Genomic DNA, 16775 nt, shown 5'->3' with positions numbered 1-16775 from the left:
TACGCCCCGCGCTCATTAAGCTTTTCGGCGAGATTCCCAACATCCGAATTTACAACAGACATCGGCCACGTCAGGGGGGGGGGGGGGGGCGTCAATGAGGCGGCAGACGCCCTTTCTGGAAACCCTATAAATGCCATTGTGTCCAAACAGGAGGTTAATTCCTCCACTTTGGCAGCAGCTCAACGTGAAGACGACGAGCTAAAGAACCTGTTAACCTCAACCTGAAGCTGCACTGACTGCCAATCCCCGGATCCCAAGGCAAAATTCGCTCTGACACAGGTATAGGCAGAGCTCGCCCGCTTGTGCCTTCCAATCCCCGAAGCCACAGTATTTCAATCCCTGAACAGACTCTCTCATCGGGGGATTAGATCCACTCAGAGACTGGTGACGGCAAAGTTTGTTTGGCCATGCATTAATAGTGACGTCCGGCGCTAGGCACGTGAATATGTAGCTTACCAGCTTTCCGAGATACGGCGAGACACATCGACAGCATTGGGAGCGCTCGCAACCCCGGACTCCCGATTTGACCATGTTCACCTGGACATTGTTGGCCCACTACCACCTTGCCACGGACATACTTATCTGCTGACATGCGGGGGTAGGTTCACCCGTTGGCCGGAGGCCATCCCTATCGCGGACATGACCGCTGAAACGGTTACCAGTGCCTTCCTGTACAATTGAGTTGCCCGATTCGGGGTGCCTTCCACGATCACAATGGACGCGGCCGGCAGTTTGAATCCGCCCTCTTACTGGCATCACTCAGCTTATTAGTGCCTCTCGCATACGTACAACGGCGTACCACCCCATGAGCAATGGCATAGTGGAGCGCTTTCGCCGTCAGCTTATGGCAGCGTTCACAGCAGCCGAAGAACAGAACTGGGTGGAGGCGCTCCGTTCCACTCTAAAAGTAGACATTGGCTGCAGCGCCGCTGACGTGGTCTATGGTACGGCACTCTAGTTGCCAGGGGAGTTCTTTGTGCACGGCTCAGATGAGGCATCTATGGCTTGCAGGGGTTACGCACTTCGTCTACGCAATATGATGAGCAAACTTCGGGCTGCGCCACTCCCACGGTACCAAGCGACGTGGGCTGTACATGTCGACCCACGGCTCACATCGTGCCCGTACGTTTATGTGCGACACTACACCGTTCGGGGTCCTCTCAACCACCATATGATGGGCCGTTTAAGCTGGTCCTCCGCCGTGGGGACAAGCATGTCACGCACGATAGATGCACGATTTGACCGCGTCAAGCCAGCACTCGTGGACAGTGACGACTCCGTGGTGTCGCCGCCTAAGAAGCCCCCGCCTTCGCCAGGGCCTCCAGCTGCAACGCCACTGCAAGCTCCAGAGGTGCTCACGACGGTGCTCAAGAGCCCCTACTCACCTGGACCCTTAATCACTCCGTTCAGCAACTCACTAGGGGGGGGGGGGGGTGCTGTAGCGACCGCGACTCTCGAGGTTGACAGTTGGTATTCACGCCGTTGAGTCGCCTCTCTCCTCCGTGCGTACTCGCGTTCCATCAGGTTATCCATAGTGGGATCATAGTCGTTCAGCTTTCCCGTGACTAGGAATGCATCCTTAGTTTGTTGTCGCTGGTGGGAAGCGAAATCGAGGTACGATCACCGACTTTGAGTTTCCATTGCATGCTGTTGCGGTATTGATATTTAGTTTGGGTCTTCTCCAAATGGGACCACATGTATCCGAGGAGCGTTCTTGGGACATCTGCGTGCGGATGACATTACGACATCCATTGGACAACCCTAAAAATCCAAGTGACATACTACAGATGTCTACGAGCCCGTCCCGCACAAAAAAAGAAAAAAAAAAGAAAAAAGGAAGGCGTCCAAACGGACGTTCTGCAGACGTCGTTCTCGAACGTTCGAATGCCGGTGATATATAGAATGGCTATGCAAGCCATAAAATTAGAACTGTCGAAATGAGTGGAGATAAATGATATGTACTGGGGAACTACAGAATCGGTTCAGACCAGGCGGGCACTTAGAAGATAATATGTTCGTACTAACTGAGTGCATAGAGACTTCAGTAGCTAGATATCAAGGGAGCTTACGACAACGTATAGACAGGGAATGTTTACGTGGTTGTCTCAAGAACGAAGGCATAGATGATTTCCTGGAGCTGCTGAGGGACATCTATAGAGACAGCCGAGTGCAAATTGTATGTGAAGGCTGAAAATGGAATGAAGTGGCGGAATTTCACCAATGGCTGAAGCAAGGATGTTCTCTGTCTCCATTGTTGTTCACGCTTTATGTTAAGGGCATAGAAAGACGACTGGAAAGTAGTGAATTAGGGTTTGCTTTATCCAATATTCTTAATGCACAAATGGTGCATCAGAAGGTCCCCGGACTGATGCATGCGGACGACACAGTGCTAATACCGGACAATGCAAGATATTTACAGAGACTTGATGACATGTGTGGCAATGCAGTGACAAATCTAGGCCTTAAGTTCAGCACAGAGAAATCGGGGACGACGTTCTTTAATGAAGAGACTAGTAATTACCAATTCAACAGCAAGTCCTACCCATAGTCAAGCAATATAAATACCTCGCTCGTACACATAAACGAAGGAAAGACTTACTCAATTAAGTTGGCATCAAAGTGGTTCATTGAAGATGAGCACAGACCGAGTGGCACATACCCAGGGCTCCAAGTTGGCGTGAAAAATTTATTCAGACAGCTGTACCTACCCAGTCGCGCACATACAGTAACTCATGTCGGCGTGAAAGAGGTTTGTTGAAGAGCGGCGCATATAAACACCTTGCCACATACTCAGTGACCCAACTTGGTCCAATGTCTGCTGTGCGGTTCTCGCCGCACAGCAGCGAGAACAAACAGCTAGAACAAGCAGCTAGATACAAACATACATCGATAGATTGATAGCCCATAGTACATGGTTGGAGAAACGCTTCCAATATTTCTCCAGATTTACAGGCATACGCATCTTTACAGTCTGAATTATCCTACATGGATAATCTTCTACTCCGTGGAGATCGCATTATTCCTCCAGCTTCGTTGCGTCATAAACTAATGTCCATCGCTCGTGAAGGTCATCTTGGCATTACTAAAGCAAAGCTCAGACTTCGAGGCATCTAATGGTGTCGTCACATAGATAAACAAGTTGAGGAACTTGTGAGGAACTGCCTTGTTTGTCAACAAGCAGATAAATCTGCCAGACCTTCTTTCGCTCCACTTCAACCTGCGGAATGGCCTCTAAGACCATGGAAAAATGAGCCATAGACATAACGGGTCCTTTAGATCGTACTCCACAGTACGCACGTTTTGCTTTAGTCATAGTTGACTATCATTCCAAGTGGCCGGAAGTTGCTTTCATGTCTTCAGTCACGTCCGAGGCTATATATCATGCATGCTCTTATTACAATTTTCAGCCGTGAAGGTTTTCCTGACGCAATAGTGTCCGACAATGAACCACAGTTCGTTGCCACTCAGTTAGAAAACTTTCTAAAGGAGAGAGGCATTAAGCATTTCCTGTCTTCTCTTTACTACCCTCAGCCAAACGGCCAGGTAGAGAGATTCAACCGCGTCCTCAAGGAGTTCATTCAGGTTGCGTTATTGGAACGCCGTGACCTTAGGCTTGCAGTCTTAGAATACTTGGCAATTTACAGGTTTACGCCACACATCACTACAGGTGTCTCTCCGGCTATGCTGCTCCATAGTCGTCAACCGAGGACTCGACTGGATGTCGCTAACATGCCCTCCTATTCATCCAGAATTGGATTCTCCAAGGTTACGCCAGGAAGCTTTAAAACGTGTGCTACAAAATCAGGAATAAGTCAGAATGTACGTAAACCGTCGTCGTGGAACAAGAACCCATAAGTTTGAACCAGGAGATCTTGTACGAGTACGAAACTCGCGCAAGTCTGGTCCTAAATATTGCCGTCCTTTCAAGATACATAGCAAAATAGGTCGATACACTTTCCAGCTTGAGAATGGCAAGCGTTGGAATGCTTCCAGACTGGTGAAATATCATGCTCATCCACGTTCTTTTGAGAACATAAGTGAAGGGAGTAATTCCAGTGATTACTTATCTCTTGGTAATGGTTTCCCACGTTTTCTTCCATTTCCTACTGGTACAGGTTTTCCCCCCGTTTCACAACCGTCACTTGGTTCATCTCCCGCAGAAGAATCCGAATTCTCGCCATCGTCTCAGCCTGACACTCCTGAAGACTCTCAGGACAACAGTGAATAAACTTCCAGCTCATCAGCCAGTAGTGATTCTTCTACTCCTCCTTCTCCAGCAGAGTTAGTCCTCCGTAGGTCTACTCGACCTAAACAACCTCCAGCATGGCTTAAGGACTATGTTCCCAAATAGTACTACTGCCTTACAAATTCATGCATTACTGGTGAGATCGTTCAGGTTGCTATAATCAGTATGTCATCTCCGCAGAACATTGGCTCCAGGTTGTTTCGTGGGTCTCGTTCTCGAAAGCTATGAGCTCCCACCGCGATTTCAGAATGCTGTTGAACTTCTGATTCTCTTTCCATTGCTGTTCCCAGCGCGTAAGGAACTTCGTTTGATGCGAGTTTCTCTTTCTTCATACGTCTACAGAGGTTCGTCCGCCCATATGAATTCAGCCTCTTGCGCCAAAAATACAAATGCCTTGTACTTTTCATGTTACGTTAGGTACTTTACCTTCAAGTAATGGTTTTACACGGACTCGCGTAGTCGAGGATCCGTTATGACTGCTTAACTGTGCGCTAAGCCCAATTCCATGTCAAGATGGTCATGCAGCCGTGTACTCTGATTCAGGCTCAGAGCGAGTGAGCCACACATTTGTGTCTCCAAGCAGGTCACATGAATGTTCACGTTTCTTCTTCATTTCATGCAACCTTGTTGTACAATGCTACCCAAAGGACGAGCATTTCAGATATCTTTGTCAGTGTATAGATTTTGCAATGTTAAATTTTTCCAGTGTTTTCATGTACAGTTGTGCATTTCTGTGCTAGTTACTTGAGTCATGTTCTTTCGAAAAAAAAAAAAGAGAAACCAAAACTTTATTACTTTTTAAACATGTCTTAAGAATAAGGTACCTACAGTTAGAATGACATTGTCTACTGTATAATGTCTGTATTTAGTGCACTTCAGTACGTTTGTCAAGGGATATTGCAAATGTTTAAAAGTTCCTAGTCCGATTCACCATACGGTGCTTCTCCCGCCACTTATGCTTCTTTGGCGAGGGAAGATACTTTCACTTTTTTTTTTAAAGGGAGATGTGATGTTGTATTTTGCTTGTTTCGGTGTGGAATTGATTCTGACTACTGGTGCCCCGCCGCGCCTAATGTTGTAATCAGTGCGTACGCTGATGCTTTCCCCATCTCCGGATAAAGACAGTCGTCGATTGGTCCCGAAAAGAAGAAGTCGCCTCGTTTTCTCTGCGGCGCTTAGCGCCCCGGCCTTTAAGCCTCACCGCGTAGGTCATGCGCGTCCGGCCGCCTCGGTATGCGAGGCCTCGGCACAGTGGCGCAACTACGGGTGGGGGAGGTTCGGGTGTTGTAACCCCCCCCCCCCCCCCCTTCCCCCACGCGTCCAGCCCCACCAGTCCAACGTGTACGTTCAGTGCTCTGTTCACATTGTCATTACAATTCAGGTGGTGGCTTGAGGTCGAATTTTCCTGATTCACAAAAACACTCTATCATTGTCTTGTATTTATTCATTCACACTTAAATTACTTAGTGTAAATCATCCTTGGTGTCAATATTATTATAATTATTAGGCCTTTTATTTGCTGTTGGATTCCTCTGGCTAAAGCAAGGAAATTGCATATTATGCAAAGTGCTTGCTCCCCCCCCCCCCCCCCTCCACCACCACAAAAATTCAACCCCCCCCCCCCCCCCCCCCCGGCAGATATCCTGGGTACGCTTCTGCCTCGACACCACATCTTGGAGACTGGACACCACAGGCGCTCACTCGATGGTACCTTCTTAACATAGGTCGTGAAGATGACCGTAACTCCGAAGCATGAAGCAATCTCGCATACGATCTCGCATACGCTTAGTGACTTCCATGATTATGGTGCAGAACGCCGCAAAGATAATGACAGATCGTCTCGTTTGGACCACAGCTTGTGCGCAACAACAGTCGGCGCATGAACAGTGTTCTAGATATTTCCATCAGAGAGCGCAGCCTCAGTCCCAGACTTCACAGGTGCCTATGTGTTGCCACACGCTGTGTAAATGACATGTATGCACGTCGACGTGTACAGAATTCACTGCGCTGTAGCATCGTATTTTGCGCACTGCCTCTTTTCCTCATGTTCCTACTCCTCTACTATGCGGAGTGTCAGGCCATACACGAAGCTTTACCGGCTGATTTTTTCATGTTTAATATATAATATTTATCGAAATGTATCTGCATTCTTCGGGGCCGGAAAAATTTTATACGCGATAGATCAAGGGTTATCGGGAATGTGAGCTGAGCTGTATACATAATGCGAAGATGACCAAGAAGACTACACCGTGTGTAGCTCTTGTAGACTTACGCTCGCAGATTTCATTTTTTTGAAGAACGAAGGGGATAAAACACGTGATTGTGCCGGAATGAATGCGAAAAAAATGCTGATTATGACGTGTATAGCCGCCACAAAAAAAAAAAGAAGAAACAAAAATTGGGGCAGCTTCACACTAATAAGTGGTGCGAAGACTGGGCAAACAGCGAAGCTGGTGGCCCTTCCCTAGTTATAACTTTCCTTTCCTTTGCTTAACTGGTTTGGCTTGGCTGGATCATAGCCAAACTTAGCCAACCCCGAGTATCGGGACGATACTCGGGGTCGGCGCGCAGTCTTGTAAAGGCCACTTTATAGTCCGACCTAGCGTTGACGCGCGAGCGAGCTCGTCACCGGGACGCCATGCCAGAGAAAGCGCAGCACTCCATAGTCCGGCGCGTGGCGTGGCCGACGTATCCGGCGTTCGTCAGCGTGCCCCGGCTGCAGCCGGCGTCGAGATGCGACGTGCTGCATTTCACGCTGGCCTCGTCAACCAGAATGGAGCGCATCCGCGTCTCGTCGAGCAAGATGGGCTGATGGATACTGGTGGTGGTACGTGCAGCGAGTTCGCAGTTTCGTATCATCCTGAAACTCCTAGATTTGTATAAAATGCGCATGCGTCTAGGCGCCGCGGCGTGGTGCACACGTTGGACTATAAAGGGGTCGTTTTTTGCGCCTTCCATTATCACGGCTATCCAGCAGTCCATCTTGCTCGACGAGACGCGGATGCATTCCATTCTGGGGGACGAGGCCTGGCGCAAAATGCAGCATGTTGCATCTCGACGCCGGCTGTAGCTGGGGCACGCCGACGGACGCCTGATACGTCGGCCGCGCCTCGCGCTGTGGAGAGGGTAACCTTTGCGAGGGTGGTAACCTCGCCGAGCGATGACGTCACGTGCGTCGCCTAGCAACGCCTCGCACAGCTGGTGTGAGGCGTTGCTAGGCGACGCACGTGCCGTCATAGCCAGGCGCAGTTTTTTGTTCGCACTACGCGGCCCAGTGGAGCTTAAACAGCTCCACTGTTAAAACTCTTCAATCAGCTTGGTTTGTAAAACTGGTTATACAGGTTCTAATTACAATCCCTTGACTATGTGAAAACATCACAAATGTTACACCCATAGTTGTCGCGAGAAGAAAGAATAGTAGCAGAAAGTTGCTACACGTTGCTGAAAGGTATGTGAAACTGCTGCTGCCTTATAGTGAGTTTGTGGCTACGTATACGAATATCGATGTGATTGCCACAAACACGTGACTGAAAAAGAAATGTGTCTTTGTTACTAAAATGTAGTGCGTATTGTCGATGATACAAACACTCGTATGAGCTTTACGTTTATTCAATATAAGTCTGGTTACATAAAGACATGCGTAACTAACAATGATATTAACATGAGGATATGTCTGGTAGTGATGGCGTGTGTGCGCTAGTCACCTTCTAGTCATTGCTCTTTCGAACCAAACCATAGCGCGTGACAGCCCAACCCACCTATAGTGGATATGGTCCTATCAATATTAGAGTAAGACTTACACTAAGTCATCAGAGCACACAGCATAACAAAATCGCATGTTCCGCACCGTCTCTATGATGGCTTGGTGCATACTTTAAGGGAACAGCGCGAAGTTTTTCCCGAGTTGCCAAGAGTGGGATCTCTAATATCGGTGTTGTGCACTCAGGGCTCGAAGACAAATCTTGCGTTGCTGAAAGAAATATATATTGCACACACGAAAAAAATTCAATATACACAAGGTGATATAATCTGACTTAGAAAAAAAAAAAACTCGGGAGCGCAGCTTAGCTATCTTATATATCAGTCATCTTTAATAGTACTCGGCTAGTGAAACTTCAAGTATGCAATACCCTCTTTACAGGATATGGAATACCGGAGCGAATAAACGCCCGTCGGTGTCTGTTCAAGCTTCTCTTATAAAATAATTTCCCATATGATGTGCAACTCATTATCCCTTACATAGCCATCACGCTCAAGGTCTTTCAAGTAAAAAGACGCATTCATGACAAATGCTGGTCCTTCACTTGGCTCCTCTGGCTTTGTTAGGTGCTTCGACGTAGAATTTCTGGCTTTAAATTCATGAGTCCGTGCTTGCCCCGAAACTGGATGGACTATGCTGAGCTTTATGTCATACGCGAAGGGCCAGGCATTTCCCTCATCGAATGGGCCTTTCTTCAGGTCAATTAATATGTGCAGTGAGACCGAGTCACCGTGTTTCCTGAAATCCACACCCGGCACCATAAAGTAACCGCGGAAGCATAATCGCTTGAAGGCAAACAACGCCGAGCCTTTCTCCATTGCTGTTTCTTTCAGGGAGTTCACTCCATTAATGATGAAATGGTACTTTGTGGTATTCACGGAAAGTTGCAGCAGCACATCTTCAATGTGTTTCAGTGCTTTTTGGGTGCTTTCTTTCAGGTGTAACGTTAACCTCGATATTTCCTCTGTATTTGCTGTTATCTTTCCACGTACTTCTTCAGCACTGCCTTCAGCTTCCTGTCCTGATGTTTCTCTATTAGTGTTGGCACTGAGAAATATTTCCTCAATTTGACTGCTCAGTGTGGCACAACGAGATTTCAAGGACGCCGCAGCGTCCCGAGCAACGTCAATCTTTTCCACAAAATTCTCATTGCTCCGTCTATCTGCCTCTGGGAACTGGTCTTTAATTGCTTCTCCAAGAGAGTTTATTCCGTGGTTGACATCGTGGAGCATCTCCCTTTGTGCGTCATTATCAGCGAGTATTCGTTGCAACTCGGTCCTTATTCCAGCCACAGCCTCGTCGAATGATTCTTTGAGTTCTGCTACATTCGTCCTTTCTTCCTCCCGAGTAGCCGAAAATGTTGTGCTGCAGTCCGACGCTATGTGTTCACACACATTTCGGCACAAAACTGTCGCGGAGCACTTGGGACAAGAAACTGAATGTTGTCCGCATTTCTTGCGAAAATGTTCGCCAATCTCGGAAGCAGGTATCACAGCCTCACATCCGGTTTCTTCGTTCCAGCACTTTACCTGCGAAAAAACAAAACAGGAAAAAAAGTCGCAGTTCCGCCCGATAGGCGAAGCATCGATTGCGTTAACAAATTAGTAGACAGCAATACGGAGTAAGGATAGTAGTTTTATCGGCAGTATAAACTTGTAAACATAGGCTTACTGGCTAAATTAACAAGCACGGTGTCACGCGCGCACAAGCAAACATGAACACATCCAAGGAGGTCTTTTAAACCTCCTTGAACACATCTCACTCGGTGATCCCGGAAACTCGCTGTCAAAACGCTCGAATGAGGAAGCGCGGCAGCAGCCGCGAGCGCATTGACCTTCGTGGTGCGTCTCGCATCAACGCGAAGTAAGCCGCCAAAAGACAGCGCACGGCGGATGGCGTATACGCTGCCGCATATATGCGTCGCAGATGGCTTTCAAGATAGGGCGGCCCGCGCGCCGCTCCTTACGCTGCATCCGCCGGTGTAGAACCAACGCCTCCTAGATAATAGGCGTGTGCACTCTGCTTTTTGACGTCAGGCTATTTGGACCGAAATTTACTGTGAAGCGCGGCCTGATGAAAGAGGTGACGTCAAAATCAGCGCGGCCTACTCGGGAGCATCCCCATTAGATACTATGGCAATCGGGCAAGGTGGCATGACGTCATGGATCGAAGTGCACAGGCCTTGTGCTATATAGGAGATGTATAGCGATGTGCCTAAAAATAGTCGACCCTTTCCGAGTAGCGAACTCTGATTCTGTATGCAAGTACCTAAAAGATAGTTCGATGGGCATTCGAGGAGCTTTCAGCATAGATGTGGAAAACTTGTATTACTCCCTTCCACATGCCCAGGTTATGAAGTGTGTTAAGGAGTGCATAGTATATGATAATAATGAAGAAGACTTCATTAAGTGTTGCGGCATATCAATAGAAGCCTTTCTTGAACTCTTTTTACTTGGAATCCACGTTTGTGTCATGGCGAGAGGATTTTTATGTACAGAAATCGGGGGTATGCATTGGTTCGTGTGTGGCTCCTATCATCAGTGACATAGTTCTAGGTTATATTGACAGGCAACTTGGAATGTCAGCTTGCTAAATTGTCTAGTGGCGTTTTCTGATATGTTGACGATTTCATTATATTTATTAATAGTGACATTCACCCCACGGGTGTAGATGAAATTCTAACGCTATTCAGACAGCATGGTATGGGCCTCAACTTCACTTTTGAACTCCCTAAAAATCATCAACTACAATTTCTGGACCTACGATTAACCTTTGGTAAAAGTCATATGTGCTGGAAGTATGATCTCAGATCGGTCAAGCCCATTTTGAAATACAATTCCGGTCATTATAAGATTGTGAAGAGAGCTATAATGAAGACTGTCTTAAATGCTGCACTGATGAAGTCGTGTATACATATGACCAAGGCTGCCTTTGATGATCAAGTTACTCGTTTAAAAGACTCTGGTTACCCAAATGTGCTCATTTCTTCTGTGTGTGAAAGTATGCTTCTTGGCGTCAAAAACATAAGTAACAAAGGCAGAAAAACTAAGTCAGATGAAAAAAGAAAAAACGCGGTAGTTCCTTATGTGCACAAAATGGCGCATGGGCTAAAGAGCGTAGGTACGGTGTTGATGTTTGGTTTTCCGCGAAACATAAGATAGGGCGCATATGTCCGATTATTGACAATATGCTCAAAGATAAGTAGGCAAAAAGGAAATGCACTGTCAAACATGTGAACAGCTACATCAAACGTGTTAAGCACGTTGTGTATGCAATACCGTTATCTTGTGGTAATGAGTATGTGGGCCAAACAAAACGCTGTGTAAACGTACGACTAGGGAGCATGAGCTCTCTCTTCAAGGGGTCAATTGAACCACGTCTTCTTCCGGTACATTGTAACTAATGCGGGTGTCGCCCCCTTTTTCACAAGACTTCTATCATCTTTAAACACACTAACCAGTTCACAAGAGAAATCGCTGAGGCATACAATATAACGATTAGGGGCAAGGAATGCATCAGCGAACCGTCGATCGCTCTTCAGGACAAGGAATTTCATTACTTCTGCAACTTTTGATTATGCCTAGTTTGTCGCCACGGCCTTGATGTATCACTGTGTCTTGCGCAAGTCATGGTTCTTTGAATTCTTCAATAAAATATCAGTTGAGAGTCAGCGCCGTGTTGTCGTTTTTCCTTCCTTTTGTCCGTGTGTTGTTTGCGCTGTTACGATCCTTACGATGAATCCCAACCAACTGGCCCAACTTGCCGTCTTGTTACGGATGAGGTCGCTACCGCATAAACACGGCCCCGAATGACGAATTACAGTCATAGTGGTAGTCAGAGTCTTGCCCTCGTAGAAAACTGGAAGGGTAAGCTTACCAGCCATAGGCAGCGGCCCACGTAGCAGGACAACCCTCAGGTCGGTCTTCTCAATTTGAGGCCACTTAGCACGGTGCATTTGGTAGACGTGCCAGGGTATGACGCATACCGGTGACCCGGTGTCTATTTCCATGACAAGGTCGACGCCTCCGCAGCAAAACTTGCGCCGCACGGGACCGACGATTTCATAGCTCGACAACGACGCTTGGTTTTCGATGATGGTGAACAGTTGAGATGAACGCGCCTCGTATCCTTCGGGGCTTCCAGTTAAAGCAAAGGTGTTCTGTTTCTTGCCTCTTGCCCTACAGGCTACGAATATATGCCCTTTTTTTCCGCACTTGTAGCACTTCGAATTTTTGAACTTGCATGCTTGTTCTGAGTGGGTACACTTTTTACTTTCTTGCCTGCTTGTGCTTCGTGCTGGCTGCCTGTCCATCAGCTTATGCAGTCCTGGTTCAGTCTTCACGTCGACGTTTTTCATGAGCTCGATGCCTTGACCCGCAGCTTCTGCTGCCAGCACCATGCTCTCGGCTTCCTTCAAGGTCAAACTCGAACGGGAAAGCAGTGCCTTCTGTAACTCTGTGCTTCGGATTCCGCATACAATCTTGTCCCTCAGCATTCGGTCCAACATGTCACCAAAGTTGCATTTGTCGGCGAGACGTCGGAGGTCGGCGATAAACTGCTGGACTGATTCATCTTCTTCTTGGACACGAGTAAAAAACCTGAAGCTCTCTGCAATCTCGTTGGGCCTCGGGTCGTAGAAGCCTTCCAGAATTTCCACCGCTTCCTTGTAGGTGAGCTGGTTCACCTTACGAGGAGCGCACTGCCCACTGAGGACGTCAATTGACCTTGTACCAAGAGCCGAGACAAGAAGCGCTCTCTTCTTTGCATCTTCCGTGATGTTGTTCCCTTCGAAATAGCACTCAATGAGAATGACGTACGAAGTCCACTTGTCCTTGCCGTCGTCAAACGGTGGTACTTGGTACGACATTGCACCATCAGCGAAGCACTTGCTCTTCAATACGTGGGTAGGTTTCTCGTCGCCATTGCTCCAACGTGCCGGGGACGGAGCGTAGCATGCGAGGCACACACCAGACGAAGGCTGCCAGAGCAAGACCCCTTTATTTCGTAGCGGCCATCTTTTTATAGCCGCCCGTGAAGCCAAACAAGTAAATCCAGGTAGAAATCAGTGCAGAAGTAAACAAGCGCTATATCACAGCACCACGCGAAGCCATGCGCGCGCACTCGCAGCGCTAATTTACTTTGCAGCACCTTGTATGCATGATGTAACGAAATTATAAAACATTTTAGCTAAGTTAGTTAAAAACAAGCCTGAAGCGCGTGAATTCGGACTGCGAAAGTACACGGTCATTCAGGCGGGCAATAGAAGACTTTCGGCACTCTTTCCTATAGCGCAAGAATATACAATCAGCGCTGCGCCTTTTCCGTCTGTGACAGCAGTGAATCGAAATCAGAAGACTACGTTACTGGCGCACGAGCAATATGACGAGAGTACTCCATCTCACTTTTAAAGGGGCAACAGACACGAAAGCCGGCCACCAATTGTGAAAATACCAATGAACTGAGCGTGGTGCGTGTTGGGAACTGCTAAGATAGACTGCACTGTTGGAAATCGGACGATAGACAAAATAAGAAACTCTATATAGTCGACTGGTCAGTAGTGCTTTTTTATTGGTACAACGTAAATGAGCTTCTCGTGCCCTGTCGATTGCATATGGACTCGCATGACCATGTTGAAAGCATATTGTTAACAGCTGAAGTACGTATGTATAGGATCTAATCTCATAAAGTAAAGAATTTGATGGGGTCAAAGATTTATTGCAATCATCGGTACGTTCGTATTTATACTTTGGGATACTTGAGTTTTATGAACACGTATAAAAAGACGCGTCCTTACCCATCACAGTCAGCAGGTAATTAAAAATACGCAACTAACAGTCCAACTAACCCATTTTTGGTAACTAAGTCTGAACAAGCGGTGGAATTCTTTAAAGACTGGTAAGACAGAAACCTTGTTGCTTTTTCTATCGACCTAAAAGACCTGTACTATTCTATCCCGCAGAATGATTTGATGAAATGTGTTACTAATTGCATTGACAAGTTTGGAGTAGTTCGATTTCACAAGGCTTCCGGTATGAATTGCGACAATTTCATGGAACTTCTTAGTTTTTAAGTTAACTGGACTTACGCGACTTGGGAAGGAAGTGTTGTTGAACAAAAAGATGGCATATGCATTGGGTCGTGTATTGCCCCTGCTTAAGCGACTTGTACTTATCTAACAGTGCCCAGGTTCTTTATGAACGCCTGATGAATAACACCGATGTAGTGAAAGTCTTCAGATTTGCCGCCGATTTTTTAATTATTCTTAGTAACGAATCGGGTAATCTTGACTCGCTGGTTTCAAAAACCCTAACCACATTCAATGAAGTGTTGTCCCTTTTGTTGTTGACGCATGAAGTCCCCGTAGACAATTTCATAAGGTTTTTGGACTTGGGCTTGTACTTTTCGCCACAAAAGGTCTGCTGGAGTTATCAGCTGAGAGGCAATAAGCCAGTCCTACCATTTCCTTCCACTCATTCAAAACTCGTAAAACACGCAGTGGTAACATCTTGTTTCAATAATTATCTCATGAAGTCATGCGACCATCAAGTAGAAACCAGTTTCAGGGATCAGGCTACGCGCCTGGCAGATTCTGGTTACCCGTTGCGTATGCTCACCTCGGTCGCGGAGGGCTTGTGCAGGAAATACAAAAACGCATCAAAAGGAAGCAGTAGCACTGCTAGAGCAAAGAAAGTCGCTGTGGTACCTTACATTCATTGTATCTCGCATAACCTCTGAAGAACAGCAGGAAAATCGGCGTTGGACGTGGTTTTATCTGCCCCTGAGCGTCTACAGAAGCTATGCAAGCAGATTAATTCACACAAAAACCAGCCCATCGCGTGTTCTACTCAACATCGCCAAGAATTTGTATCCTGCATTCATAACGTTGTCTATGCCATACCGCTTTCATGCAAAAAAAAAAAAAAAAAAACGTATGTTGGTCAAATCGGCAGATGTATCAATAAGAGACTAAAATAGCATCAATATAACGTCACCAAATTAATCTCGGGTCATTTGGGCATTCATTGCCGAGACTGTAGTGGCTGCAAACCCATGTTTAAAGGTACTACTATTTTGTATAGGGCTCACAGCAGGATGACAAGGGAGATTCTGGAGGCCTATAAAATAGCAAAATTAGGAGAAAGGTGCCTGAGCAAGCCTTCAATGTCACTATCCGAAAAAGAGATACGATACCTAGGTTTATCGATGTAACTTTTCAGTGTTTGTTTTGATCATGCTTTAGACGTGTGCACGGTTCATCGATATGTGCCACTGAATGTTCCATTTTTTTGTCCTTTTTATCTTTTTTGTTTCCGCTCGTTCGGTATCTATTTATCAGTGCGTGCGAAAATGAAATCTATAGTTGAAAGTAGCGCTGTCTCTGTGTGTCTGTTTCTTTCTACGTCCTCGTCCAGTTGCGCTAACACATTCTATCATGGATAATTTCGGCAGTTATAACAGACGGCTACAAACAAAATGACACTGCTAAATGAAGCACGGACAGGGCATTATCGTTCCCCTTACCTCCCTCTGTAGGATGTTTTCGGCAGGGAAGTTCCTCCATTCAACGTCTTCCTCGTGGTAAGGGCTACTGTCTAAAGGGCAGACGGGTCCACGATCGAGAGCGCAGTGCTCGTAGCACGAATTGCAAAGCACGTGACCACAGGGAAGCAAAGCGGTGAGAATACGCACGAGTCCGCAGGTGCTACAGATTCGGTTTTGTGGAACTGGTTTGACAAAACGTACGGGTCTCCAGTCCAACTCATCGGAGAAACCGACCAACGTATAGCGCGAGCTGGTAGGCGGCATCCTTGAAAGCGTCTGACTGTCAAGTGCTTCGGCTCGCACGGACGTTGTACTTGATAAGAGAACGCCTGCTATACATTATCTTTGTCGCTACAATAGGGAATTGCGATCGCTGTCCGGTATTTCTTGGTGTTTGTAGAACAGCTAGGCTTGCTTCTAGAACAGTAAAAAAGAAAACGGCGCGCTGTCAGCGTGAAATAAAAATGCGAACAGCAGAGCGCTTGTCCGAGCGTTAACCTTTTCAAAAACTTCTACCGAGTTTTACTCAAGTTCTATTTACTTTTGTCAGAGGATTGTATATTGTTTTAGCTGAATTTTTATCTACCTTTCTCACTAAATTTCATAAACAGATCGTCCCCTAAGCTCGAACTAAAAATTTTGTCGGTCAAAAGAAACAATTCATATTTAGTTGTCTATGTTTATTTTCGTTTAGAGTTTAAAAAACCGATTTGCAGCCAAATTTTAACTTAGGCTTTATAATTGGCTTTAAGTTAATCTTTGCTGAGTTCGGTCAAAAGAAGCTGGTAAGGTGGCCTGAAGTAGGACATATAAAATGCCCGTATGCCATACAATACGCCTACTACAGTTTAATTACACATGATGAGTCTGTGGACATGATACAAACATGTATCGCATTTTCTACTGTGATATCGGTTTCCATAACAAAGAAATGCATTATGCTATTATGAAGGTGCACTTTGTTAATGAATAGGACGTGATAAACAATACATGATATATTGTTTTAGAGGGCCATCCTTCAGCGTTATCAATTTCTCTCGACAGCATCATTGATAGCAATGTTGTGGCCCTGATAGCGAAGGCTTTTAGTTGGTTTAATGGGGGGCACTGCAATTGGGGGCAATGAAAATTTAATAAGGACATACAGCCCTGAGTGATTTGCTAAAGCTCCAGATCACTATAGCTACAGTAAAAGAATAAATAGTGTTCGAACAAGCGAGGCGTAGC

The 16775-nt window shown here is 46.4% G+C and overlaps 1 protein-coding gene across 3 annotated transcripts in view; it reads right to left on the bottom strand.

Moving 5' to 3' along the window:
* Positions 1-15841, bottom strand: part of LOC125940215 (TNF receptor-associated factor 6-like) — a 35446-nt gene extending 19605 nt beyond the window's left edge. Inside the window, exons 1-2 of one of the 3 annotated variants that reach the window (XR_007463442.1) lie at positions 15528-15841; positions 8005-9535 (exon numbers count right to left, since the gene is read on the bottom strand). Coding sequence is in view for 2 of the 3 variants with exons in the window: in XM_049656042.1 (XP_049511999.1) it covers positions 8799-9535; positions 15528-15812 (1022 nt within the window). In the remaining variant the exon portion in view is untranslated. The remainder of the gene's footprint in view (positions 1-8004; positions 9536-15527) is intronic. The other 2 variants (XM_049656042.1, XM_049656043.1) reach the window with 2 other exon arrangements.
* Between the last annotated feature and the right edge of the window lie 934 nt (positions 15842-16775).

Source organism: Dermacentor silvarum, chromosome 9 (assembly GCF_013339745.2).
Source record: "Dermacentor silvarum isolate Dsil-2018 chromosome 9, BIME_Dsil_1.4, whole genome shotgun sequence".
Classification (NCBI taxonomy): Eukaryota; Metazoa; Arthropoda; class Arachnida; order Ixodida; family Ixodidae; genus Dermacentor; species Dermacentor silvarum.
The sequence above is the reverse complement of the archived record's forward strand: the minus strand, read 5'-3'. Positions and strand labels throughout refer to the sequence as shown.